The 27,748-nt window shown below is 37.7% G+C and overlaps 1 protein-coding gene across 3 annotated transcripts in view; it reads right to left on the bottom strand.

Annotated features, from left to right (window-relative positions):
- Positions 1-27,748, bottom strand: part of gpatch2 (G patch domain containing 2) — a 279,190-nt gene that overhangs the window by 154,036 nt on the left and 97,406 nt on the right. The window contains exon 6 of one of the 3 annotated variants that reach the window (XM_059985844.1): positions 5,390-6,942. The exons of the other annotated variants lie outside the window; for them this stretch is intronic. Coding sequence (XP_059841827.1) covers positions 6,931-6,942 — 12 coding nt within the window. The 3' untranslated portion in view covers positions 5,390-6,930. Of the gene's footprint in view, positions 1-5,389; positions 6,943-27,748 lie in introns of those variants that run through there. 3 annotated transcript variants of the gene reach the window in all.

The raw sequence follows: 27,748 nt of genomic DNA, 5'->3' as shown, positions 1-27,748 counted from the left end.
ATTAAAAATAAATCAGCAGGCTTCCATCCAGATGATAGAATACAATTTGAGAGGAGTTGGCAATGAGAAACATAAAAGAGGTACTGAAGAGACAATGCTTTCTAAGAAACACTTTGTAAAAATAGTACCTGGAAAATAACTAACCTACATCTTTGCAATGTGGCATTAGTCCAGATTTTGCTTACTACTGACCTATGAAAAATATCAGTACTTACCTCATGTAAATCACTCAAGGACAAAATTATATGAAGTCAAAGTTCAAAGGAAATTTATCAAAATACCTAATGTCATATACAGCCCTGCGATTTGTTTTCTTGCAGGCATACTCAATAAATCCAATAACCATAATAGAATTAATGAAGACTGCACCCAACAGGGTGGACAACCAGTGTGCAAAAATACTTGTGCAAATACAAATGTAAAATAAAAGTAATAATAATAATAATAATATAAAAAATAAGCAATAAAGATAGAGGACATGAGATGAAGAGTCCTTGAAAGTGATTCCATAGGCTTTGGGAACAGTTCACTGATGGGCAACTGAGTTTAAGTGAAGTTATCCCCTCTAGTTCAAGAGCTTGATGGTTGAGGGGTAATAACTGTTCCTGAACCTGCTGGTCTGTACCTTTGTCCTGATGGCAGCAATAAGAAAGTAGCATGACCTGGCTGGTTGGGCCATGATGATGGATGTTGCTTTCCTGCGACAACACTCCATGTAAATATGTTCAATAGTGGGGAGGGCTTTACCCATGATGGATTGGGCCTTATCCACTAATTTTTGGAGGATTTTCCATTCAAGGGCATTGGTGTTTTCCATACCATGTTGTGATGCAGCCAGTCAATATACTTTTCATGACACATTGAGAAGTTGTCAAAGTTTGCGATGTCATGGTGAATCTTCAAAAAGTTCTGAGGAAGTAGAGGCAACGCTGTGCTTTCTTCTTCAAATTGCATTTTTGCACTGCGCCCAGCACAGGTCCTCTGAAAATACTGAGGAACTTAAAGTTGCTGATCCTCTCCACCTCTGATTCCCCCAATGAGAACTGGCTCACGGTCTTCTAGTTTCCTCCTCCTGAAGTGAATAATCAGCTCCTTGGTCTTGCTAACATTGATTAAGAAGTTGTGTTGCAGCACCACTCAGCCACATTTTCAAACAAATGCTGATTCATCACCACCTTTGATTCAGGCAATAACAGTGGTGTCATCAACAAACTTAAACATGGCGTTGGAGCTATGCTTAGCTCACAGTCGAAAGTATACAGTGAGTAGAACAGGGGGGCTAAGCACCTGTGCTGATGGAGACTGTGGAGGAGATGTTGTTGCCAATCTTTACAACCTGGGATCTGCAAGTGAGGAAACCGAGGATCTAATTGCACATGGAAATATTGAGGTCATGGTCTTGAAGCTTATTGATTAGATTTGAGGGGTTTAGTATTGAATGCTGAACTGTAGTCAATAAAGAGCATCCTGATGTATGCATCTTTGTTTTGGAGTCAGCTCTATCCTCCATGAAAGTATTTTAATTGACAGAGGATTTCTGGGTGTGAGTAGATTAAAAGTGGCCATAATGAGTACACAATAAACACTACCCATGGAAGTATTTAGAGAACAGATTGGTATTGGCTAAATCTCACCCAATGGTCTAATCAGCTTTGAATGATTGTTTCTCAATGGCATGAATAAAAAAAACTTCTCTGAAGCAAAATTATAAATGAGTAAACTCATTTCTCTTAATTTTAATGAAAAGAAACACTAACCTAAACCAGGGTTATTCTGGTGATGTTTCCATCCTAAATAATTGGAAATTGTTCCTGTTCTGCCATTAGACAATATAAGTGGCCAAAGTTAGAGAGAGTTCACACAGGGTAACATTTGCAAACAACTGTCAGCAAGTTCAAGAGTTCTTGAGAGTTACAGCACGAAAAGCACAAATTTATTTTATGTTTTACATGTGAGCAATGCCATGGAACATTAATTGAAATGGCTTTAATTACCACAGCTGATTAGTTATGTCCATTGGTTGTCATTTTAAATGTTCTGACAAGCTTTAAGCTACAAAGGAACATACTGAGTCAATTACTTCATTCTTAGTTCCACATTCCTGTTTAAGTCATGCTAGGTCTTTCATTTCAACTGAAATAATATATACTTTTTGCATTCTCCTTAGCTCAGTTATTATCAAATGGAAGCACAAACTACAGAACCATGACTCCACTTAAAGTTGTAGGGCCTTATGCAGCATTATCTATTATAGAAATTATTTCATTGTGGTACAGTTATCTTTATAGCACTGCAATAAAATTAAACTATATCTATTATCTTATTCCCAGAGGTCTTTTTTTTATATGCATATAAAAAAGCAGCTTTAACACGTCAGGTTTGGTTTACATGTGGATTGCAGAACAATTCATTTTTATAATCTTTTAACACTTTACATACATTATTAAAAGGAGCTCTCTGAATAAAGCTTCAGTGCATCCATGACACAATTAGTCCAAAACAAGTTGATTGACTTAGATGATACTAAGTATTACTGAGTTACATTTTTTCCTCTTTAATTGTTTCTCTTTCACTCTATTGACCTGCTGTTTCTCTTGCATCATGCTTGCCCTTCTGCTCCTCAAGCTTTCTCACGGTGTCTCCTTGACTGATAGTTTTGCTCACTCACTATTTCTCCACATCTCCTTCCCTGTTGCTCTACTCTCAGTGGTGCTGACACATATTCCTTAACTGATTAATTCAATTTGTATCTTCTAATAACATAAACTAAATCAAACTCATGCTGACTTCATATATTGAAAGATAGGTGGAAACAAGGAGAGAAATTTCCCTCATGGTGGTATAATTACTCTCAATTTGATAGGGCAGTTTTGGAAAAGCAACCTTATAATGTATTAAGACAATAAAAGTTAAGTAGACTAAACAAAGCTTGCAGTTACTAACAACTGACAACTACACAAGAAGATGGAAGCTAACATCCATGCATCAAGTGAGAGAGATGGAGAAAATGACTGATGCAAGGAAGAAATGATTGAAGGGTTCAAAAACAAGTGGCGAATGGCCACCTACAATTTTTTAAACATTAACAGTTAAGCTTTAAGACCACTGGGAGAATCACTTGGCGGCTTCTGCCTTTTGTGTAATTTCTTAAAAAAATTCAGCAGGACTATGAGTTATATTGCTAGTAAATACAAGCTGCCTAAACTTATGAAAGGAATGGCCAGAACTTGCAGTCCATTGCTGTGCGAGCTGACTATTCTCACCACAGATCTATAGGACATGTATTCAGTTTCTGTTTTCTGCTGATTTACTCCATGTGAATCTGCATACGGCACAAGGTTAGCTGCAGGTCCCATCTCAATTTTTCATATTTATATTCATGCACAAATAATGGATCCAATTATTACCAACCATCTATGGTAGTCTTCTTGCAAAGTTCATAAGTTTCAATGGAAGTAGTTTGTTAGCTAATACTTCCTTTGGGTAATTTAATGTATTGAATGTAGTAGGTGCTTTGCAGTTTTTTGAAGTTATAATCTCAGCTCCACCATCTTTGAAGATGGAAATTTATGGAAAATCCTTCATTTCCTTCCACATGTGAGAAGTCTACTACCATTCACAATTGGAACTGGTGAATCATGGTAAACAAAAAAAAAAATCAAATCGCATAAGAGGTACAAAGGAGAAGTCAGGGGTATGTTTTTTACTCAGAGAGTAGTGAGTGCGTGGAATGGGCCGCCGGCGGCGGAAGGAAGGCGGATACGATAGGGTCTCTTAAGAGACCCCTGGATAGGTACTTGGAGCTTAGAAAAATAGAGGGCTAAAGGTAAGCCTAGTTAGTTCTAAGGTAGGGACATGTTCAACACAGCTTTGTGAGCCCAAGGGCCTGTATTGTGCTGTAGGTTTTCTATGTTTCTAAGTGGGAGATAACACATACAAAATGGTTTCAGGGTCTCTGCCTGAAATGTCAACTGCTTATTCATTTCCATAGATGCTGCCTGACCTACCGAGCTCCTCCAGCATTTTGTACATGTTACCCTGGAGTTCCAGCAATGCAAAAACTCCTGTTTAAATAGGAGATAACACACTTCTAGACTGCAGCCACAAGTGAAATCACTGATGTTAAGCGAGTATGTAACTTAGCAAGAACACAAATTAATTTAGACTGCTTAGTCCCTTTACTTAAATAAATATTGGCTTGTTATTGGTGCTTTGAATGCTCAATAAATTGATTGCTGGAATGAGGGCTGCTATAAGAACCCTATGCTCATTGGAATAAAGAACTTGAATGATAATCTCACTGAAATAGTAAAAATCTGACAGGGTATGTTTACTTTCTCAACTGTGGAGATCTGGTACCAAAGTTCAGTGTTCAAAGTAAATTTATTATCAGTGTATCCATATGTCACCATATACAACCCCGCAATTCATTTTCAATAATTCCGTAATAGAATAACAGCCATAATAGAATAATGAAAGATCATTGCTTCTGGGCATTCAACCAGTGTGCAAAAGACAACTAACTGTGAAAATACAAAAAGAAAGAAATAATAATGAAGAATAAATAAGCAGTAAGTATTGAGAACATGAGATGAAGTCCTTGAAAAGGCAAAATCTGAGGTAAACGGTTCACTGTTCAAGACAGTAATAATATGCAGTTTCTTTGCTCAGAGAATTGCAAAAATTTGAAGATATGTGCATTGTGAGTCACTAAGTTTACTCAACTCTGAGATAGGTTTTTGGGGAATGTGATATAGAAATCAGGCAGTGAAAGGGAGATAAAGCTATAAAATCAGATCAGTTATGATCTTACTGAATGACAGGACAGGCTTGAAGGCTGAATATCCTATTGTTATTCTTATTTATCACGATCTTAAGTACTTGTTGAAAAGTGTAGAAACAGAGAGGGATTATGGAGCACATGCCCATATATATTTGAAGATAGATATAAAGATAGATAGCACAGTTAAGAAAGCATGCAGCTTATTTCTCTCTATTTGCCTTGGCAAAGAATACAAGCTGGTAGGTGGTCATAGAGCTAGATAAAAAATGGTAACAGTCGCAATTAGACTGCTATGTGCAGGTTTGATATAATATTTGCTAAGTATCATTGCAATACTCAAGACAGAACTATGACACTGAGATGGGGGGGTGGGGGGAAGATATGTCCTCAGGATAAGGAAGCCTTTTAATTTGACAGCTCACTGAAGGAGAAATTTGGTGCTTAGAAATGTTCAGTAATAAAACATAGGGTTTTGTAGGCACTGTAATTCTGCTGATAGCTGGATTTATTTTTAAATCAAAATGCAAACATTTATGTGAAAGTAAAGTTCATAAAAAAGTCTTAGAATCATTTTATTTTCAAATAACTTGGAACACAGTAACTAGCAGACAATTGTACTATTGGTACTCAATAAGTTTCTGTAATGAATTCAAGCATATAGTAATACACAAATGCTACATTGATTCAATTATTCTTTTTTTAAATTACTGAGCTCAGCTCAGTTCACAGAATATTAAAAAATTCAGTGTTTCTTTGAGGTTTCAGATAATAGCTAATGTAAACTAATCTTGAGATAGCTAATTTTGATTTTTGCACTATGATCACCTGCCCTACCTTATTCACTTCTGAAATAAAGGACTCCAAGTACAACAGTGAACATGACACACAGGCAAAAATCAATATGAAACTCCATTAATGGATGTTTTGTACTCCACAAGCATCTCCCACAACTGCTATCTGACCTCAGAGATAATACTATACCTCTAAGAAATTACAGTTGAAGGTGTATTACAAAAAAATCTTCTATCTGTGACACAACATAAACAAATTAGCAGTATTTAAGCAACCCAAGTGTTCTATGGTCAATTTATATACACTTAGACCCTGCATAAAGCTACCCAGCATAGTGCTGATTTGTTACAATGAGGTTATTCAATTATTGAAATTTTTAAAAATGACAAAAATTTATTCTCAACACTTAAAACTTCTCAAGAGCAGCTACCATTACAGTAAACATTAAATCAACCAATGACAGCGCTTTACATGTACTCTCAGCCACTCAGGTATTAGTTCATGCTCTACCTCCCCCATGTGTCAATGTTCTTGCACCCTCACCAATTTATTCCATAATGTCTGGAAAACGGCCTGCAACTTCCAGTGAGGGTAGTATATTGAAGAGCATTTGCATGGATGTGAAACTGCAAGTGATACGGTGTTTGAAAGCTGGTGAGCATCAGGCTGATGTTGGCACCTCTGTGAAATTTGCAATGTTCATCAATAATGAAACTGACTGATAGCGAAGCAATAAGGCAAAGAGAGGTGTTCTTGACATGATTTCCTGCTATTGAGAACTGCTTCATTGGAGGAAACTTAAGAAAGGACTGTCAATCTTGATGCCTACTTGAAGAGGAAGCCAATGTTAGGACCCATAGCCTGGTCCCTCCTCTAAGACATAACCAACCCCTGCTTCCATTCGCTGCTACTGCGATGTGTTGCTACTCCACTGATGTACAGGTTAGGCCGATTTGTGTGTTTGATTTTTTAAAAATCAGGCACACATGTCCATTGTTATAATGACCCCGCATAGTACCAATTCACATAGCACTCCACCTCCAAGGGACGCATTCTCAGCGTTAAGCAGCCTGAGTGTATTTGCTTTTGTAAAGTAAGAAATCCAACAACATCTTGTATCGCCAAAGAATGCCGGTAAAAATGACCAGATAATCTGCACTGAATCAAGGAAGAATTCTTGGCCTTGACACCATGGGAACTCACTGAGCTTCATGGGACAAAAAAAAAAACAACAAACTGCTGGAGGAACTCAGCAGTTTGTTTTTTGCTCCAGATTCCAGTTCTGCAGTCTCTTGTAGCTCCAATGTGCTTCCCAGGGTCCCCCAGCGTCTTCCAAGAGGACTGAAGGGCTGATTTCAGTTTCTAACCTGGAAGACAGTGAGACTTACATTCATGAGCTCACATTACATTACAGACTGCTTCTGGGAGATACCAAATAGCTGTAGATTTGAGGCTATGATTCTAAACATCCTGAAAATGATGCTACTGAAGGCCAGATTTTCCAACGTGAGCACATGAAGGGTGAAAAGGAAGTGATTGGGGATCTGGCACAATACATTTACACAAAGGATGAATAGATGCAGAAATAGTCTGATTACGTCATTATAACTTTTATTTTATCCCTTCTTATAAATAAGGCACAATGAGATATTGGAGGGAGATTCAATATGAAGTTAGTAACCAGTCGCCATAAGGACTGAGTGGTGGCCACTCCAGATCATTACTGACTAAATCAATGGTGGCAGTACTGTACACATTCTGTGCCCTTGCTGATATGGAATTCAACATAGAGTTCTAATTTATCAGTTATTGATATTATTCTACATGGAAAAGTCGTGATTTATCAGCTGAAGGTGGTTAGATGATAATCGGGGCAAAATTTACTTACCTGTGTGCCAATCAGGATGAGGATGTTGATTGACAGCTCTGAAACTGGTACCCATCTTCCAGTTTCTCTCTCCAAAAGGCTCCTTCTCAGACACAGAATGAGGTCAGTCCTCTCAACACCACCAAATTATGTGCATTTTTAAATTGACTGCATCACAAAGCTTTGAACAGCTTAGGTAGAAAGTGAGCTGATGCTTGCAGACAGATGTGTGACTTTTTTTTAGTCTAGGATACTGGCTAACCACATTGCAAAAGGTGTAGTTTGTTTCTGCATTTTATAGTACAAGCTAAAACTGTAGTTTATTTTTTAAAAATATTTGTCCATTACTAATTACATTTATCCAGGTTGCCCCATACAGCAATGAAAAGCCTCCCAATTTGTGTTTCATAAAGCAAAGAAAGTTGCATGATACGCAACATTTCAATAGCCAAACTGAGGACAATAGTAACGTCATTTATATTGCACTCTTAACTTAGTAAATTCAATGGCAGAGATTTAAGAGGGAATTTAAGCTGTATTGTATTCATTGACGGTGAACCAGAGTATATATTTTGGGCTGAGCAGATGCAAAAATAAATCATTATGTAATATGTAATTTTGACTGGCTTTTTCACCTGATGACCATCATCAGAGGGACACCACAAACTGGAACATTTAGTGTCTGTTGGCTGGTTTAACTATTACTTTAACACATAAGACACTAACTTAATCAAGCACAGCTGATTTTCATAAATTAAATATCTTGCTACAAATTAATGAACGTGGCTTTGAGATAAATGACTATTAACCACTTTTTTAAATTTTTGAAATTATTACAAATATTTTCCATGCACAGATAATTTAATCATTAAAAGTTAATTTTAATCACTTTTCATCCTTCCTATCAGTTTTACAAAACATTTCTTTGCTCTTGCAGTTTATTGATCCCCAACCTCGCTTTTTTGTTTAATTTCTTGTCACTTTTCCAAATTCTCATTCAAACACTGTCAATAGGCATATTGGGCTGACAAAGGGCCAAGTCAAAAATACGGCTGCTGCTCAGATGGCTGCATAATGCTCAGATGGCTGGGGAGGGAACACAGAATGGAGACATCATTGTACTAGGCTGGTTAAGCTCCAGACTATTTTGGCTAGTAAATTATTCAAATTTTATATCCATTTACAGAAAGTTGTGCCAGTGCTGTTACCAGTAAGTATTTCAATAATATGCAACTTGTGAACTATGGGTAACTTACAGGAATTTTAGATTTCCAAATAAAGTAACTATTTAATATAAACATTAATAATCATGGATTGCAGATAGTTGGGTCAACGTCATCCTCTATTCTTACCCACTTCATAAAAAAAACCTTGTTTCATTATCTAAGCTTTTAATCTGTGTAAAAGGATGAGCTCTTAAACTACTTGCAGTATTTCCATTTATCTCAACCAAAGGAATCATGCAACATTAATAAACCTCAGAATTGCAAAATCTGAAAATACACATGAAACAAAAATGTAATTGTGTAATTGTCAAATTATTTGTTTTCAACCTGTAGATTAATTGCTGCTTTGTAGAAATATTTTTCATTGTAAAAAAACCTACAATTTTACACATTAGAACTTTAGTCATGCACAATCGAGATTTGATGTAATATTTTGATTTGTAATGTAACTTCTTCTATTTGAGTAGCAGAATACATGTTCAATTACTGAAGTTAACAAAATCATTTTATGACATGAAAGCAGGAGTCCTTCATTTAATACCACTGTAATTATAGTGTATGAATTGTGTTGCAAGATAAAAATCTTTAACCTGCACATTACAAAAGAGCCATTCTAGCGAAATCTTGCCTATAGTCCCAGAAAAAGGTAATAAAAAAAAAGAATGATTGGCTCAGAGATTCGAATCAGGTCATTTGCTAAAGAAAATTAAGATTCTGAAGGAGTTGAAGCTTGCCTGAAGGTCATCAATTAAAAAAAGCAGCAGATGCAGCTGAGGGTTAACTAGAAACTTAAGAAAAGAATTGTTTCATAACTTCAGGCAGCACATTATTTAATCAACAGCCTTAAAAAAAGCACAAAGTGTTTTTCTAAAGCCGGAAGCTAGCAGGACATCAAATTTTTTAAACAGTTTTAAGAACTCAAATTTGAGGAGTTTTGTTTCACATCATTTTAACTGAGTGTTTTTATATGGACTTCAGTTGTATTTGCTTGAGCCTATCTGGAATAATACTGCAATCCAAATGGTCTCTATGATTGAGGTTTTACAGATTCATTATTGATCCATTTTGTTGGTTACCTCAGACTCTGGAGTTTTAGATTCATGACAAAAATCTATTTTAATTTAATAGTAAATTCATCACCCATTGATATCCAAAAATTTAGCATATTGTGAACAAAAATTGTTTTATCCAGAATTTAGATTAGCAGGTTAGTGTACTGACCTGCTGTTCCTGTAAAATAGAAAATACACAAATGTTTATCTAGAATTCCTCAGATAACAAGATGCAGTCTCAATAAAGGGGTACAACACATAAAGGAGGTCTTCTATACAACAGGGAGGATTTAATTTTTAAGGAACACTACAGGATCTTTTTTAATGGATAATACCACAAGATAAAGGTAATGCATTCGATTCATTTTCAAACTCATGTTTAATTTTGAGGATTTCTCAGATTTTGCTGTTTTGCCATCAAAATTCAGCACTGAGCCTTCTCTGGGTTAAGTGGGAAGAGCAGAGAGGAAAAACAGCAAACTCAGTAATGCTAGCCAGAAACAAATCTCAGCTAAGCTAGTTAGGAAAGCAACTAGCCATGTCAGGGTGGGTATATAGGCATGGTGGAGAACATACTGGTAGAGAGTGGAATAAATTGCTGGTCAGCTTTCTTCTAAAAATTATTTCTCTAATAGAGGTTCTAACTTTGTTCTTTGTTACCTACAAACTATGGTAAAGAGCATTAGCCATAACATTGTAACAGAATTCATCTTCTAGTGCTGGTCTACACAGACTTAAACATTTAAGAATTTTGTAAGATATTTGCCCTAAAAAATCCACTTTGCAAGAAATAACTAATGCACATCCATGGTTTATACAGGTGCCCCCCCATTACAAAGGTAGAGCATTCCTCTGAAACCTTTCTTAAGCCGAAATGGCGTAAAACGAAGAACCATTAATTTATAATTTATAATTTTCGTAAAAGTGAAAATCCTCTGTAATGCGAAAACAGGTTACTAATGTAGATCTTTTGTAAAAGCGAAGCAGCATAAAGTGAACATTCGTGAAGTGGGGGACACCTGTACCTGTAGTTCTATTTTTCAGATATCAATGAAATAGGTTCATACAATTATCAATGTTAATTGAAAAAAATAGCTGAATATATTAATTTTTTCTTTAAGAAAAATCAATGTGGTCCATGATACCAGTCAATCAACTGATGAGAGAAACATTAAGAAGGACCTGGATAAGTGTTATGCCTTCCTTGACCTTAGGACACAGTGGAGTTATTTACAGTCAATGAAGTGCTTTCATAGTCACTATAGTGCCGTACAAAACTCCAGTCTACGTAGACACAACAACATTTTATGTACCATGCTTAACTCCAAACTGTTATATTTCTTTCCTGATAATATAACAGTCTCCTAATATCATTTGAGAAACAAGGAATAAATTCCATAATGCAAAGCAGAGAAAATTATCAGCCTTGTTAGACATGAAAAATCCGACAAAGTATGTTTCTCACCATACATGCAGCGATTTACATTTTGACTTGAATCCTATCTTTTTAATTGTTTCCTTTCTCTCCTCAATAAAATAATACACTTCCAAGTATCTTTTTCAAATAGTTCTTTAAAATTAACATTTTCTACTTTTTATTGGTAAATGTAAAATTTCAATGCATTCACTGATTGTGCTCTGAGTGATTAGAAGAAAGAAAAAAGTGCACTGAGATTTCTTTAGAAGTGGCTTATAGAATCCTTTTGCTCTAAGGAGTGCAGAACTATTTCAGAACTATATGCTTTATCTGCTACAAATATAAATACTTTGAAATCCTCAAATTATTTTAATAAATACATTTCTGAACTTTTTCCTGGATGGATCATTATGTTTATTGAAAACTCACATAAGGCAATGCCTTTTGCATGGCTGATAAAAAATCCAAAATTCAGATCAAACTGTTTGCAATAACTAATACACAACTCAAATGGATTTTGCATTGACTGAATTGTTTTTGTTTGTGTGTCCCTAATTTACATAAAGTAACATAACACTTATAGACCTTTCACTACAAGCTGTTGATATAACCAGGAGTCTTTTTTCCCTGAAGCATTATCATTAGAGTCAAGCTAATCATGATGCTTGAAGGGAGGGGAATGTTACCTCTGTGAGTTAAATTTACACATTTGCATCATGTACTTATATTTTTACTTTGCATGTTCTACATGTGGTAAGGGCTGTTCATTCAAAAATTAAGAACACTATTTTGCAAAGGATAAAAACGCTACCATCAGAATATATAATAAGTTGTCACCTTGGAGCTCAATTAGCACTCATGTAAAAACCAGGCGTGTAAGGAGGAATGAGGTGCTGACATTATCTCTGCCAGCTAGATAATTACACCACCTTCATTTAGCAGTAGGGCAACACTACTGTAGCAACAAATTAACTCAGGCCCATTTGCAATTCATGGCGTGTTTCCTCATTTAATGCCATTTGTCTTACCCCAAGTGAACAATTTTCATTTTTTTTTGCTCTAGAAATGTAATAGCACAGTTTGACTCTGAACATTACATCATCACCAACTTACAGCTTCACTGTTAAACACATTCCAGTACAATTAGATAACTTATTTCTGCTCCCTTTAAATGGAAAGTGATGGTGTATTATCAACCCCATCACACTGACCCCTTATCCGCCAGATGTCCTCTCCTCTCACCCTCTGGCTATTCTTTGTTTGAAAGAGATTAGTCCAATACCACTCTGTTTCTCTATTTGGAGAGCTCTTTGTTGACATAAACTATGAAAGTTGCATTTGTAACAATAAAATAATCTTTGTCATCGAAAAGGCAATGAAACAATATTCTGAATCTGAGTACTGAAAGAGGCACTGAATGCAGAGACTAATGAAGTGACTGAAAAATACAGAGTTTGAAAAGGCAGGGTCTGTTGAAATCTCTACCTTTTTACTGGCTTTGAAAAGAAACTCATGAATGTTCTGTCAAAAGTCACCCTTATTTTATGAGACCAGATGACCTGTGATAATCCTTCAACCACTTCAAGAAATGACAATTGCTTTTGTTCATTACACTTATACAAAAATAATTAGATTTTGTAGAAAATAGTGATTTTTAAAAAAGTATATGTCCAAACCAAATGATAGCTTTAAAAGCTTTATCTTAATGAAATAAACAAAAACACACCATATCTTTGAAAATAAATATAATGCAGAGAGACTGGAGAAACACTAATCTTTAAGTTCTTAAGTAAGTTAAAGAAGCAATGACTTTATCTACAACACCAGTTTATCAACAGTTTATCAACACCAGTTTTCTGTTTTGTGAAGCTCTATAAAGATTTGGTCAGATGAGGCTCATCTAGGAGAAGGAAAACTCTGATCTTAAAATTCTGTTGCCTTGTGGTTTTCCCCACTCCTGGGGAAGGCTTTGTGGGCAAACTCCAAGGAAAAATTCAGAGCTGGAGTCCTGAAGGCAGTCCTATGTTGAGTTCAATGCTGACTAGCAACTCCTGCGATGCCACTGGTGCCAAACTGGTCTCTGCCATTCTTTTGGATGCAGCAGTAGCATGGAGGGGGAGCCTGCTGCACAGGTAATAGGTTACTCTCCACATTGTACTGCCCTGACTTGCATATCACACAACTTGAGGGCCTCATGTAAATATTCGAACATAACACCATTAGATTTCCTCATATAATTATGACCCTGTTTTAGAAACAGTGGATGTTTAGTCAAAATTTGCATGCTTCTAACAGGAATTCTCACGACTAATTGCAGGAAGTAGCCGTTAAAAGGTCATAAGTTCAAAGTAAATTGATAATCAAAGTACATATCTGTCACCATATACAACCCTGAGATTCATTTTCTTTTGGGCATACTCAATAACCATAATAGAATCAATGAAAGACTGCACCAACAGGACGGACAACCCACGTGCAAAAGACAACAAACTGCAAATACAAAAAATTAAAAAATTGAAATAATAATTTAATTTTAATTACAATATTACAGGATTAACAAACAAGAACAGCTTAATAAATAGCCTTTCCAAACACACGTAACATACAAGAACAATAAGTGAAAAACATCAGAAATATGATGAATTACAAGTAGAAACTGAAAGACTTTGGAACATGAACAGTTAGTAAGATAGTAAGATCCCAATACTAAGATCTGCAACTGGTATCATCCCAAAGTCACCACACAATAAGGCCTTCTCAGCAATATTTATGTAAATCTCTAGAAAACCACAATATAAAACAACATTAGAATAGTCTGCAAGTTCCTAGCTGTTGAGAAATGAATGTGCTTGGCCTCAAATTTTACCAGTTTGAGCTGAGAAAAGAAATATATGTCAAAAATATGAGATGAAGAGTCCTTGAAATTGAGTCCATTGGTTATGCGAACAGTTCAGTTCAGTTTAACCCTCTGGTTAAAGAGCTTGAAGGCCAAGGGGGTAATAGTTGTTTCTGAACTTGTGGTGTGAGTCCTGAGAGTCCTGTACCATCTTCCTGATGGCAGTAGCGAGAAAAGAGTCTGACCTGTGCGGTGGGTCTCTGATGATGGATGCTGCTTTCCTGAAACCATGCACCATGTAGATGTACTCAATGGTGGGAAGGGCTTTACCCATATATTATGATATAACCTGCACTCTTCGTGCTATTCATGACAGTCGACAACAGTGAGCAGTTTCAGGTTCCTGGGTGTCAACATCTCTGAAGATCCATACAAAATGCTGGTAGAACACAGCATGTGTGTAGCTGTGTTCTACCAGCATTTTGTGTGTTGTTGTTGTTTGAATTTCCAGCATCTGCAGATTTCCTCGTGTTTGCTCTGAAGATCCATCATGTGTCCATGAAAGCACACTATCGACACATTTCACTTGGAGTTTGAGGAGATTCGGTATGTCATAGAGTACAGTGCAGAAACAGACCCTTCAGCCCATCTAGTCCATGCCAAACCATATAAACTGTCTACTCCTATTGACCAGTAGCACGACATCTCTTAAATGTTGAAATCATGCTTATATCCACTTACGCTGGCAGCTTGTTCCACACACTCACAGCCCTCTGACTGAAGAAGTTTCCCCTCATGTTCCCCTTAAAATTTTCACCATTCTTCCTCAACACATTACCATGGTTGTGGTCCCACCTAACGTCAGTGGAAAAAGCCATTTACCCCATCGATACCCTTCATAATTCTGTATGCCTCAATCAAGTATCCTCCCAATCCTCTACGTTCAAGGAATGAAGTCCTAATCTATTCAATCTCTCCTTATAAGTCAGGTCCTCCAGACCCAGCAGCATCATTGTAAAATTTCTCTATATTCTTTCAAACTTATTTACATTTTTCCTGTAGGTAGGTGAACAAAACTGCACACAATATTCCAAATTAGGCCTCACCAATGTCTTATACAACTTCAGCTTAACATCCCGTCTGACGGCTGAAGTGCCAAAAGCTTTCTTATCAACCTTATATAGCCATGACACCACTGTCAATGAATTTTGGGCCTATATTCCCAGATCCCTTTATCCTACCACACTCCTCAGAGCCCTACTGTGTAAGACCTACTCTGGTTGGTCCTCCCAAAGTGCACCTTGCACTTGTCTGTATTAAATTCCATCTGCCATCTTGCAGCCCATTTTTCCAGTTGGTCCAGATCCCGCTGCAAGCCATGTTAGCCTTCCTCGCTGTCCACCACACCTCCAATCTTGGTGTCATACACAAATTTACTGACCCAGTTAACCACATTATCATCCAGCTCATTGATATACAGTGCCTATAAAAAGTATTCAATTCCCCCCACCAAGTTTTCATGTTTTATTGTTTTACAGCTTTTAATCACAGTGGATTTAATTTGACTTTTTTGATAGTGATCAACAGAAAAAGATTCTTTTGTGTCACACTAAAAACAGGTATCTACAAAGAGATTTAAATTAATTACAAATATAAAACAAAATAATTGATTGCATAGGTATTCACCCCTTCAAGTCAGTACTTGGTGGATGCATCTTTGGCAGCAATTACAGCCTTGAGTCTCTATCTATCCACTTTTCACATCTAGACACTGCAATTTCTCCCCCTTCTTCTTTACAAAACTGTTCAAGCTCTGTCAGATTGCATGGGGACCATGAGTGAACAGCCCTTTTCAAGTACAGCCACAAATTCTGATGTGGATTGAGGTCTGATTCTGATTGAATTCCCTGTATTTTGCTGCATTCATTTTACCCTCTATCTTCACAAGCTTTTCAGGGCCTGCTGCAGTGAAGCATCCGCACAGCATGATGCAGTCACCACCATGCTTCACGGTAGAGATGGTGCTTTTTTTCGATTATGTTTGGGTGTTAGGGTCATGTCAAATATAGCTTTTAGTCTGATGGCCAAAAAAACTCAATTTTGGTTTCATTAGACCAGAGAACCTTCTTCCAGCTGACTTCAGAGTCTCCCATATGCCTTCTGGCAAACTCTAGTTGAGATTTCATGCAGTGTTTTACTACATGGCTTTCTCTTTGCCACTCTCCCATCTCAGCCACTGAAGCCTGCCCCAGATTTGTCATTGGTCTCTTGCTGGCCTCTCTCACTACTCCCTTTCTTGTACGATCACTCAGTTTTTGAGGGCGGCCTGCTCTCGGCAGATTTACTGCTGTGCCATTTTCTTTCCATTTCTTGATGACTTAACTGTACTCCAAGGGATACTCAGTGACTTTGAAATTTTCTTGTATCTATCTCCTGACTTGTGTTTTTCAATAACCTTCTCACAGAGTTCTTGGAGTATTCTTTTGTCTTCATAGTGTAGTTTTTCCCAGGATACCGACTCACCAGCAGTTGGACTTAGCAGATACAGGTGTACTTTTACTACAATGAATTGAAACATCTTGACTGCACACAGGTGATGTTCATTTAATTATGTGATTCTAAAATCAATTGGCTGCACCAGTGATGATTTGGTGTGTCAGATTAAGGGTGGTGGTGGTGGTGGTGGGGTGAATACTTATGCAATCAATTACTTAGTGTTTTATATTTGTAATTCATTTAAATCACTTTGAAGAGACCTGTTTTCATTTTGACACAAAAGTCATTTTCTGTTGATCAGCGCCAAAAAAGCCAAATTAAATCCACTGTGATTCAATGTTGTAAAACAATAAAACATGAAAATTTCCAAGGGGGGGGGGGTGAATACCTTTTATGGGCATTGTAGATGACAAATAACTGACCCAGCACCAATCCCTGCGGCACCATTAGTCATAGGCCTCCAGTCCGAGAGGCCATCATTTACTACCACCCTCAAAGCAAATGTTTAATGTGAAACAACTGAACCTTCTTGACCACCCTTCCATGTGAGACCTTGTCATATGCCTTACTAAGGTCCACGTAGGCAACATCCATTGCCTTGCCATCATCAACTTTCCTGGTAACTTCCTTGAAAAACTCTGTAAGATTGGTTAGACGTGACCTACCAAGCACAAGACATGTTGACTATTCTTAATGAGTCCATGTCTATCCAAAGACTTGTATATCCAGTCCCTCAGACCTTCCAATAACTTTCCCACTACTGATATCAGGCTCACCAGCCTGAAGACACAAACTCAAATTTTTTAGAAAAATTTCTGTTACTGTGAATAGCTAAGTGAGTAAAAGATTACCTGATTTTGACCAGAGGTGCTGAAACTTTTGCATGCCACTGTAGATATGTGTGTGCCCTCCCTCTCTCCCTTCCTTCCAATCCTGAAATACAGCCGAATGCTTCTTGCAGCTTTGAATGCCCAAGTCCTATTAACCAAAAATCAAAGGTTTCCCACCAAGATGGTTAAACAATTTCTGTAATTCAAAGGTGAACAAAGTATCATGTAAGATATACATCAGTAGATAGCCTAACTATATTTCGGAAAATGAGGGATCCTGGTTGCTCTTCAGAAGGCCATGGTAGAAATCCACCTTCCTGATCCTCTACAGTCTTTCTGGTGAAAGGACTCCAACCACTCTTAGTCCAGGCAACAGACAAAACAATGAAGAGGGACTCACTGTACTTCTAAGTCAGGATGGAGTGCGAATTGGACAGCAAGTTGCAGTTCGTGTTGTACCCATGTATTTGCTGCTATTTTCTTTCCTAATGGTATAAATCACAGATTTGGGTGTTGTTGTCAGGGTAGTGCAGACAAATAAAATATTTAAAAACAAAACCTGGAATTCTGCAATGAAAACAAAATATGCTTGAAACACTCAACATGTCAGACAATATCCATGGAAAATGAACCAGATCCTTCCATAACTTTTTGTCAGATCTGGGAAAGAGGAAAGAAAAACAAGATTTCAGTAGCAGTAAAGGACGAAGTGGAACAAAGGGATTAATTATGTCTAGACAAATAGCTGCAATGTACTATGTACACTGCATTCAAATTGTGCTGGTGGTTGAGAAATGAATGTTTAGGTTGGTTGATGAGCAGCAAATCAAGAGGGCCATTTCCTCTTCAAAGAAATTACAATCATCCAAATGAGTGGAGAGTATTACATGGGCCTTGTTAACGATGGGATGAATTCTGGGCGTGATAGTGAGCGACTTGCTACAGGATACCTAACTTCTGCATTAATAGTATCAGCCTTAATACTCAAGTGATTGGTATGGTTATATTTCTACTCAGTGGTGACCCTGTAGCGGTGTGCTACACGCAGCGCTAAATAACGACATGGAGTCGGTAAACTGCAATTAAAGATGATTTTATTCAAACTTCACAGCCTTGCTTTAAAGCCTCCCTCATCCCGCCCTCCCCAGGTGCAGATGCTGTAAGGAACACGTACTCACAAACCCCCGCAGGCTTTTTCCCTTTGTTGCGGACCTGGCCTTTGTGCCGGCGCGCTGGCTATTTGTGAGCTGGTCGAGTGCACTAGGAAGTGGGTTGCCACAACCCTTAGGTTGTTGATGGTGGGAAACTTGATGATACTAATGCCATTGATATTTATGAGTGGCAATAATTGTCTGAGAGATGCATGTCATTTTCTTTTGTGCTCTGCAGACTAATTTCTCTCAGAGTTTTGTTTACAAGATCTTAGTGACATTATCCATTGAATTCAGATTCAGACGCTGAATCTTAAATAAAGATTCTTAAATCTTAAATAAAGCTAAGACAACTGGTTTGTCACTAATGTATTTGGTACCACGCTGCTTTACTAAAATATTCCTGAACATTTTCTATTGCCATCTATGCAAAGATGTTGCCACAAATAATTGCACTGAAAACTGTACAATATGCAAGGATTAAAACTTAAGCTTTTCTTTAAAAAAGGATATTTTCTCAATTCTAGTTGGTTGCCATCACATCACTAAAATGTTTCCATCAAAATGCTTCAAGATCATCTATCTTTGCTGAACAGGCACAATATTATCTCAATTCAAATCCTGCCAAAAGCCTCATAAGTGACATAAGTAAGACCATAAGACATGGGAGCATTATTAGACAATTTCACCCATCGAGTCTGCTCCTCCATTCAATTATGACTGATCCTTTTTTTTTTCCTCCTCAGCCCCGCTCCCTGGCCTTCTCCCCATAATCCTTGATGCCATGTCAAATCAAGAACATATCAAGTTCTGCCTTAAATACACCCAGCGACCTGGCCTCTAGAGCTGCCTGTTCTAATAAACTCCACAAATTCATCACCTTCTGACTAAAGAAATTTCTCTGCGTCTCTCTGTTTTAAATGGATGCCCCCTATCATGAGGTTGTGCCCTCTTGTCTTAGACTCCACCATCATGGGAAACATCCTTTCCACATTTAGTCTGTCTTGGCCTTTCAACATTCAAAAGGTTTCAATGAGATCCCCTCTCATCCTTCTAAATCCCATCGAATACAGACCCAGAGCCATGAAACTTTCCTTGTTTGATAACCCTTTCATTCCCAGAATCATCCTTGTGATCCTCTTCTGAACCCTCTCCAATGATGGCACATCTTTTCTTATGGATGAGGAGCCCAGAACTGTTCACAATTCTTAAGGTGAGGCCTCACCTGTGCCTCAGCATCACATCCCTGCTTTTTTATTCTAGGCCTCTTGAAATGAACGTGAACATTGCATTTAACTTGCTCACCATTGACTCTACCTGCAAGTTAATCTTTCGGATGTTCTGTATAATGACATAAGTCCCTTTGCATCACAGATTTTTGGATTTTCTCCCCATTTAGAAAATAGTCTGCAGATTTATTTCTTCTACCAAAGTGCATGACCATGCATTTTCCAACATGGTTTTTCATTTGCCTCTTACTTGCCCATTCTCCTCAGTCCTTCTGCAGCTTACCTTTCTCTTCAACACTACCTGCCCCTTCACCAATCTTTGTATCATCTATATCATTGATATATAGCATAAAAAGCAGTCCCAACACCAACTCTTGCAGAACACCACTAGTCACTGGCAGCCAACCAGACAAGGATCCTTTTATTCCCACTTGCTGCATTCTACAAATCAGCCAATGCTCTAAATATGCCAGCAACTTTTCTGTAATGCCATGGGCTCTTAACTTGGTAAGCAACCTCATGTGTGGCACCTTCTCAAAGACCTTCTAAAAGCCCAAATATATACATCTGCTGCATCCCCTTTATCTATCCTACTTGTAATCCCCTCAAGGAATTCAAAAGGTATGTCAGGCAAGAATTTCCTTTAAGGAAACCATGCTGACCTTATCCTAACTTGTCCTGTGTCACCAAGTACTCCATAATTTCATCCTTAACAAATGACTCCACCATCTTCCCAACCACATGGGTCAGACTAACTAGTCTATAATTTCCTTTTTGCTACCTTCCTCCTTTCAAGAGTGACATTTGCAATTATCCAGTCCTCTAGCATCATGCCAGAGTCCGTGATTTTTGATAGATCATTTCTAATGTGTACACAATGTCTAAAAACTCTAAAAATATTTTCCAATCTTCTCTTGGCATTTTTCTCTAATTCCTATCTTGTGTAAATTTGATAGCATCCAAGACTCTCTTGTGAACCTAACCTGCATGAAGTCCCATTCACCATTTCTTTCTCTCCTTTCTAAGGCAATTCTCTAAAGTTAAGGATGACTTACTTCCATTCTGTGGGTTCTGAAGTGAATGAAGAATCCATAGTTTCTACCACAAATGAGTCAGGCAGTGGTAGATGGGGCAGATGAGTGAGTTGTATACGGGATGCTTTGAAATTTGAACTACATTTTCCTCAAATCATGAAAAGCAATGCTGATGCACTGAAAACCTTGATGAATTTCATCATCGATATGTGCCTAACAGATAGCTGCTTCAGAGATATGCATGCAGTCCTTCTGTCATTTTCTTTCTAGCATTCCACATTGAATCCGAACACTACCTCACTTTTTAAAAATTATATATTATTTCTGTTTTTGCACTATTTTTAATCGATTCAATATATACACACACACATATTTACAGCAATGTATTTATTCATTTCTATATTATCATATATTGCATTCAACTCCTGGTGCTAAGTTAAAAATTTCATGACACTTCCTGGTGATAATAAACCTGATTCTGATTCACACAGTCCTGAAGAGTCAAGGCCACCCCAGAGGCTCTAAAGAGATGGAATTTCTGAATTGGATGTAGCTGACAAGAGTTAGAAACATAGCAACACAGAAAACCTACAGCACAATGCAGGCCTTTCGGCCCACTATGCTGTGCCGAACATGTACTTACTTTAGAAATTACCGACGGTTACCAACAGCCCCCTATCTTTCTGAGCTCCATGCACCTATCCAGGAGCCTCTGAAAAGACCTTATTGTATCTCTGTCCACCACTGTCGCCAGCAGCCCATTCCACACACTCACCTGGACTGATGCATGAAACATAGAAAAATAGAGGGCTGTGGGTAACCCTAGGTAATTTCTAAGGTAAGGACATGTTTGGCACAGCTTTGTGGGCCGAAGGGACTGTATTGTGCTGTAGGTTCTCTATGTTTCTAACCCTACACTTTCTTTTCTCTAAAGGGCCTCCCTTGCTTATGATTCTTTGCACCTGCTATATGCTTCCTTTCTAAAAATACAGCCCTAGATATCTCTTGATGTACAGGGTTCGTTGAATTTGCTACCGGTACCTGTTGCCCTTATGGAGACATGTTCGCAATTATTTCACTTCTGAATAAATTCCATGTTGGATGCAGATTTATCTGCAGTTTTATGACATTGAAATCTACCTTCCCTGCAATTCAGTACCTTAATTTCTGAACCATTATCATCCCCTTTCATAACTACTTCAAAACTTGCTAAGTTATGGTCACAGAGTCCAAAATGCTTACTTGGAATTCCAGAATGGATGCACAAAGAAAGTTGAGAGTGTTTGGAAATGTTTCTTAAAGGGAGATTTATACAATTTTAGAATATTCTTAAAGAAATCAGTCTTTAGTACTTAACAAGCAGGGTGCTGGAAGGTTAATACAGGCAAAGATGACCATCAAATCAACCATGATTTTATTAAAAGGAACAACAGGCTTGAGCAGCCTTGCTCTAGCTCTTTCAAATGCTCATATCTAAAGTCCCTACATTTTTTGTTTCATTTATTTGAAAATAGATAGATAATTAAATGTTGATAAGATGCAATTTACTATCATAGACATTACTGACTGCAAAATAACATAAGTGAATACTTGGCTTTATAGGGATCACTGCTGAAAAGCCATCTATTAAACTGTAGCTATGTATGTAGCTATAGTTGCATAAATTCAAGGGGTATCTAAGGATTATCAGAACCTGTTTGAGTCTGTATGGCTTTCTCTACTTCTCAAACTGTGCCATCTCCTAGATGTGGGCTTAGGAATAATTTTGGCCAGCTTCTGGCACCACATAGCGGCTGAATTAAACCATTCACCTATCTTGGGCAACATTAAGCAAACACAATCTTTTTTCCTGATTGGATAACAGGGGAGAAGTAATAAACAGAAGAAAGTCTACAGATGCTGGAAAATCCTAAGTAACACTTACAAAATGCTGGTGGAACTCAGTAGATCAAGCATACTCTATAGAAATGAATAAACAGTCAATATTTTGGGCCAAGACCATTCTTCAGGTGGTAGACATAAGGAGGTTATAGAGAATGAAGGAGAAGGGAGGATAACAGAGTAAAGGAAAAGAGAGAAACAAACAAAAAAGCTGGAAGAACTCAAAGGGGCAGGGATATGGACCATTTGGTGTACTGGGATTAAACAGAGAGGGAGCGATATAATTGGTGAAGAATAGGAAGGAAGGGGTAGTTTACCCAGCATCCCTGTGACTGCTGACCCACAATGTCTCAGCGTATCTCATTCACGTTTTAAATCTATCACCCTTTTTCATATTTCTGTAAAATCCTAGATTCTTCCAAACTGGCTTTTTGAAATTCAGCCATTTTAACAGCTCCAACTTTAGTGGCTGCTTCCACACATTGTTACTAAACCATGGAATTTTCTTACTAATCCTCAGTATACCTCAGTCCTCTTTTAAGATAATCCTTAAAACCTCTTCTAAACCATGATGGTCAATTAATATTGCCTCATGTGACAGGGTGGCAAATTTTGCTTGATAAAGCTCCCGTGAAATGCTTTGGGATGTTTTAGTACATTAAAGGCTCAACATCTTTGTAAGTTATGTTGCTATAAGGAACAGACAAATCTAAATGTTAATCTAGCTTTAGACAGCACTACACAACTCTTTGGATTTGATACTGAAGAGCAGCGGTTACCAGAGATAAACTTTTTTTTATATATAGAAGTTCAACATTTAGTGGTCTTATCCTTTGCACAATACTTCACGATTCTTATTTGATTAACTTTAGATTAAATAATTATCAGACCTACTTCAAAATTAAAAATATAACTGCAGATACAAGAAATCAGAAATTTATTCCAAAATTAACATCTTTAGTCTGTAAAATTATTAAAAATGATGACTTGCTTTATGATAATGGCAGACATCTGAAAAGAGCTAAGAAAGTCAAAGTCCTTATGCACATTATTTGATCGATCAACACCCAAATATATGTATGCCATCCATGTTTTTGTCAGACCATGGACATTTTAGTCAGCTTGTCAGCACGCTGAACGAATAGACACACCAATTGACTGCCAATAAGGAGCTCTGAGATGTTGCGCTGTGAGAACTTATAGGCTTCAAAGGATTAGATAATCAAGTCATCAGACTTTCATGGTATTAAAGCAGCCAGTCTAAACTGTGCTCAGAGTCCAAATCAAACAGCCAGTTCCTTTGCTGGGCTGCAGTGGTAACTGGCTGAACAAGACATTTGTGCTGCTAGGATACCTTTGAATATTAAGTACTCTCACAAGTTATACCAGATTCAGAAGTCAGTTATAATTCTCCAAAGAGGACTAAAACCATACATATCTCTATCACAACAGGCAGAAATTCATCCCCTTAATCTTACAGTGTTAATGCCATATATCTCTCCACAGAATTTAAGATTCTTTTACTGTGCGATAGGACTTCATTACTCAATTGTTCATTATCACAAATCTAAGTCAGACCCCAAAGGTTTATAACAGCAATTAATTGTGAATGGCTCAAGTATCAAACTGATTAAAAAATGTCAAGAAGCACAATTTGTTTAGTGAATTTGTCATTAAACAGGCTACTTTAAATATGTAGGAGAAATTCACATTTTGGAATCCAAAGAAAGAAAGTGGGAAGCATTGTTTAATTGGCATTGTGAGATTTACATTATATTTTCAAAGGTTTTTGGTGATTACGTACAATTAATTATTCACAGATCTTCTTATGTGAAAAATTAGTAAAAGCTGGGTTTTTTGAGACTCCTGCCCCATCCTTAATCCTGAATGATTTTCTTGGACAAGATTAATGAGTCAGATCACTGAAAGGATTCCCTTATCCATTGGGTGTCTTGTTTTTGGGTAGAGTAAGATGAAGAGAGCAAAACTGTTCCTGGGCACTTGCCAAAACATTTACCAGAGTAGGTGAATCGGTAGCTTTAGTTTCCAAACACAATTCATAGGTCTGAGTGATCAACATTCATTATTCACATTTCCCCGAAATCTAAAAAATATTGTATAAAAATATACTAATGTATTATAACAAAATGACATGGCTTTGAAGTGGCCACATTTATCTAAAGGAGAAAATGATGACAAGTTATAAATTTCCAAAATGTCCACAGACATATTTTACAAATGCTAAGAATTTTCTATCTGTTGCTGCAGTTGCCATTAAAACTTGCGTCAGTAGTTAAGATACTACATCAGTTATGCCACCAGCTGGCTAGTTATAGTACTTAAGACACGACCCATATTTGTAGCTACTCATTTCTCTTTCTTTTGAATTCCCTCATTGTGGATCTATGTGGTGCACGTGTCAACTGAAGTGAAAGGTTAGTTATTTAACATTTAACAATTAAGCCATCAGACCACCATGGTAAACAGAAGTTGGATATGCATTGGAATCCATCAGAGAGAGCTAACACTGCCAATGTATTTCAGAATATGCCATTAATTTAAAAAAAAGTCATCTTGAAAACCCCAATAAGATAATGTTTTCCCATTCTTTTCTTTGCATATCAGATTATGATTATGAACCCAGTCTTCCTTACTTGGAGTTAATTCCAGTAGTTAAATTGTTCCAGTTTGATGTACCTTTGCTTTCATCCACATAACATTTTTCTCTGAATCTATACAAAAGTTAGAGGTATTTGATTTGAAAGAGCAAAGGCAAGATTTTAACAAATTCAACACATTGACAAAATAGACATGAATGCTTGATCAAGCATCCTGTGATGTAAGTTCTGAAAAGGTCACAAAAATGCTCTAATTATCAGGGCAATGAAAACTATGCATTGTACCAATATATCTTTGCAAATTTTTCAAAGACTCAAAATGCATTTTTCAGATGGATTCACTTGCTCAGCCTTAGAAAATTACACAATCCATTGTTTAAAACACAGCAGGATCTCTCAGATTTCTCAGAAAAAATATTTTATTCTGTACTCAAGGCTGAATATCACTGAAACTCTAATGTTTATCAAATAGCATATCTAGGTTAACTCTTGGAAGATAGATTGCCTGAAAACTTCTGTTAAGCAAGTAGGAAAGAATGTGAACTTAATCATTGCTTCTATTAAAAAGAATTGGTAAAACAATCACAGACGTCTGAATATAACAATTACAGATATCAGCAGTACCAACTATGACTACTCACTTTACAAAACTAAAATTCAGGTAGTGGATCCCTCTCTTCCATGTCTCTTGTATAACTCAGGAATCATTCAGAGCCTTTCCCTGTCAGAAGCCCTGGATGAACCATGGGATCTACAATCTGCTGAGGGTCAAATCAGAGGCATTCAGGTCTAGCGACTAAGAAAGTTACAAGAGGTCCAGGTATGATCTCCGGAAAGCCATCTCAAAGGCAAAGTGGTAATTCAGGACTAAACCTGAATCAATGAAATATACGTGACAGTTGTGGCAAGGCTTCAACTCAAATACCTCTTATTAGGTAAGATGAAGCAAAAGGGTTTCAGCTCCAGATGAGCGCAATGCCTCTTATGCTCACATTGACCATCTAAACATAGAGGAAGCATCATGAACTCCTACACCCCCTGATGATCCTGTGATTTCAGGCTGATCTGTGAGCATCCTTCAGGAGGGTGAATCCATGGAAAGCATCCAGCCCTGATGGGGTACCTGGCTGAATAATAAAGACCTGTGCTGATCAACTGGCTGGAGTGTTCAATGAGATCTTTTAACTTCTTACTTTGGCAGTCTGAGGTACCCACCTGCTTCAAGCAAGCTTCAATTATATTGTTGCCTAAAAATATGATAACCTGCCTCAATGACCATCTTCCTGTAGTACTTACATCAACAATGATGAAGCATTTTGAGAGGCTGGTGATGAAATATATCCTGCCTGAAAAGTGACTTGGATCCGCTCCAATTTGCCTAACAGCACAAAAGGTCCAGTGCAGATCCTACCTCATTGGCTCGTCACTCAACCCTGGAACATCTGGACAGCAAAGATCAGGATGGTCTTTACTGACTATAGGTCAACATTCTATATTATCATCCTCTCAAAGCTTTCATATCTTGGCCTTAATACTTCCTTGTGCAATTAGATCCTTAATTTCCTCATTTGCAGGACTCAGTCTGTCTGGATTGGCAACATCTTTTCCACAACCTCCATCAGTACAGATGCCACCAAGTCTGTGTGCAGAACCCCCTGCTCTAGTCACTGTACACTTACGTCTGTATGGCTAAGCACAGCTCCAATGCCATATTCAAGTTTGCTGATGGCACTACAGTTGTAGGCTGAATCAAAGGTGTCCTGAATCAACGTTTAAATTGAAAAACTGGCTGAGTGGTATCACAACAACTTCTTACTCATGGCACTATTTCTGGTTACTCAACTTCCAACCGCGGCACTGAACGTGGGCAACAGTTTACTCATGGTTTTAGCAAATGAAGAAAATTAATATTAATAAAAATTTTTATAGGGATAATTGTGGTAAACGATTGCCACAAACAATGAAGAGACAAGTGAAGGCAAGGCTGATCTGTGGGTCGAAGCATGTGGGTGCGAGGTGGAGTCCGAGTGAGGTCAAGGCATGTTCTAGGAGAAGTCCGAGAGACGGAGAATTTGGAGCGAGCGGAGTGGAGTAAAGTTAAAGTGGAGCTGTTCTGGAGCCCATCCACTTAAACTGGGAGCAAGGTCGGATCCATCTAAGCGCTTGACTATGAGCCAGAGGCAGCTAAGTGTGCTTTGCTGCAATAGGGCCTGGGTCCCACTATGGAGATGGCCCAGTGCTTGGACAATTTAAACACTGGGCCAGGTGGACTGAAAATGCAGGGTGTTGGACCCGGAGGCGAGGGTCATGCCATTTCTGCTCCATGACATTTTACACTGCTTTCTTCAGCCCCAAAGGCTGAAGCTGTGTGTCTGCTCCAGCTCTTATGCGCTGCATATCTGCGAGCTTCGCAGTGATCTGACCTGCAACATGATGAACTGAGAAAGAGGCTATGGGACTATTCTGGCTGCTCCAGGATTCAGGTCTATGGACTCAATTTGGTTTGAAATGCTGTTGCTTGCTTTTACTGTTTGGT

Source organism: Hypanus sabinus, chromosome 12, assembly GCF_030144855.1.
Source record: "Hypanus sabinus isolate sHypSab1 chromosome 12, sHypSab1.hap1, whole genome shotgun sequence".
Classification (NCBI taxonomy): domain Eukaryota; kingdom Metazoa; phylum Chordata; class Chondrichthyes; order Myliobatiformes; family Dasyatidae; genus Hypanus; species Hypanus sabinus.
Note: the sequence above shows the minus strand (reverse complement) of the source record. Positions and strands in the feature narration are given on the sequence as shown.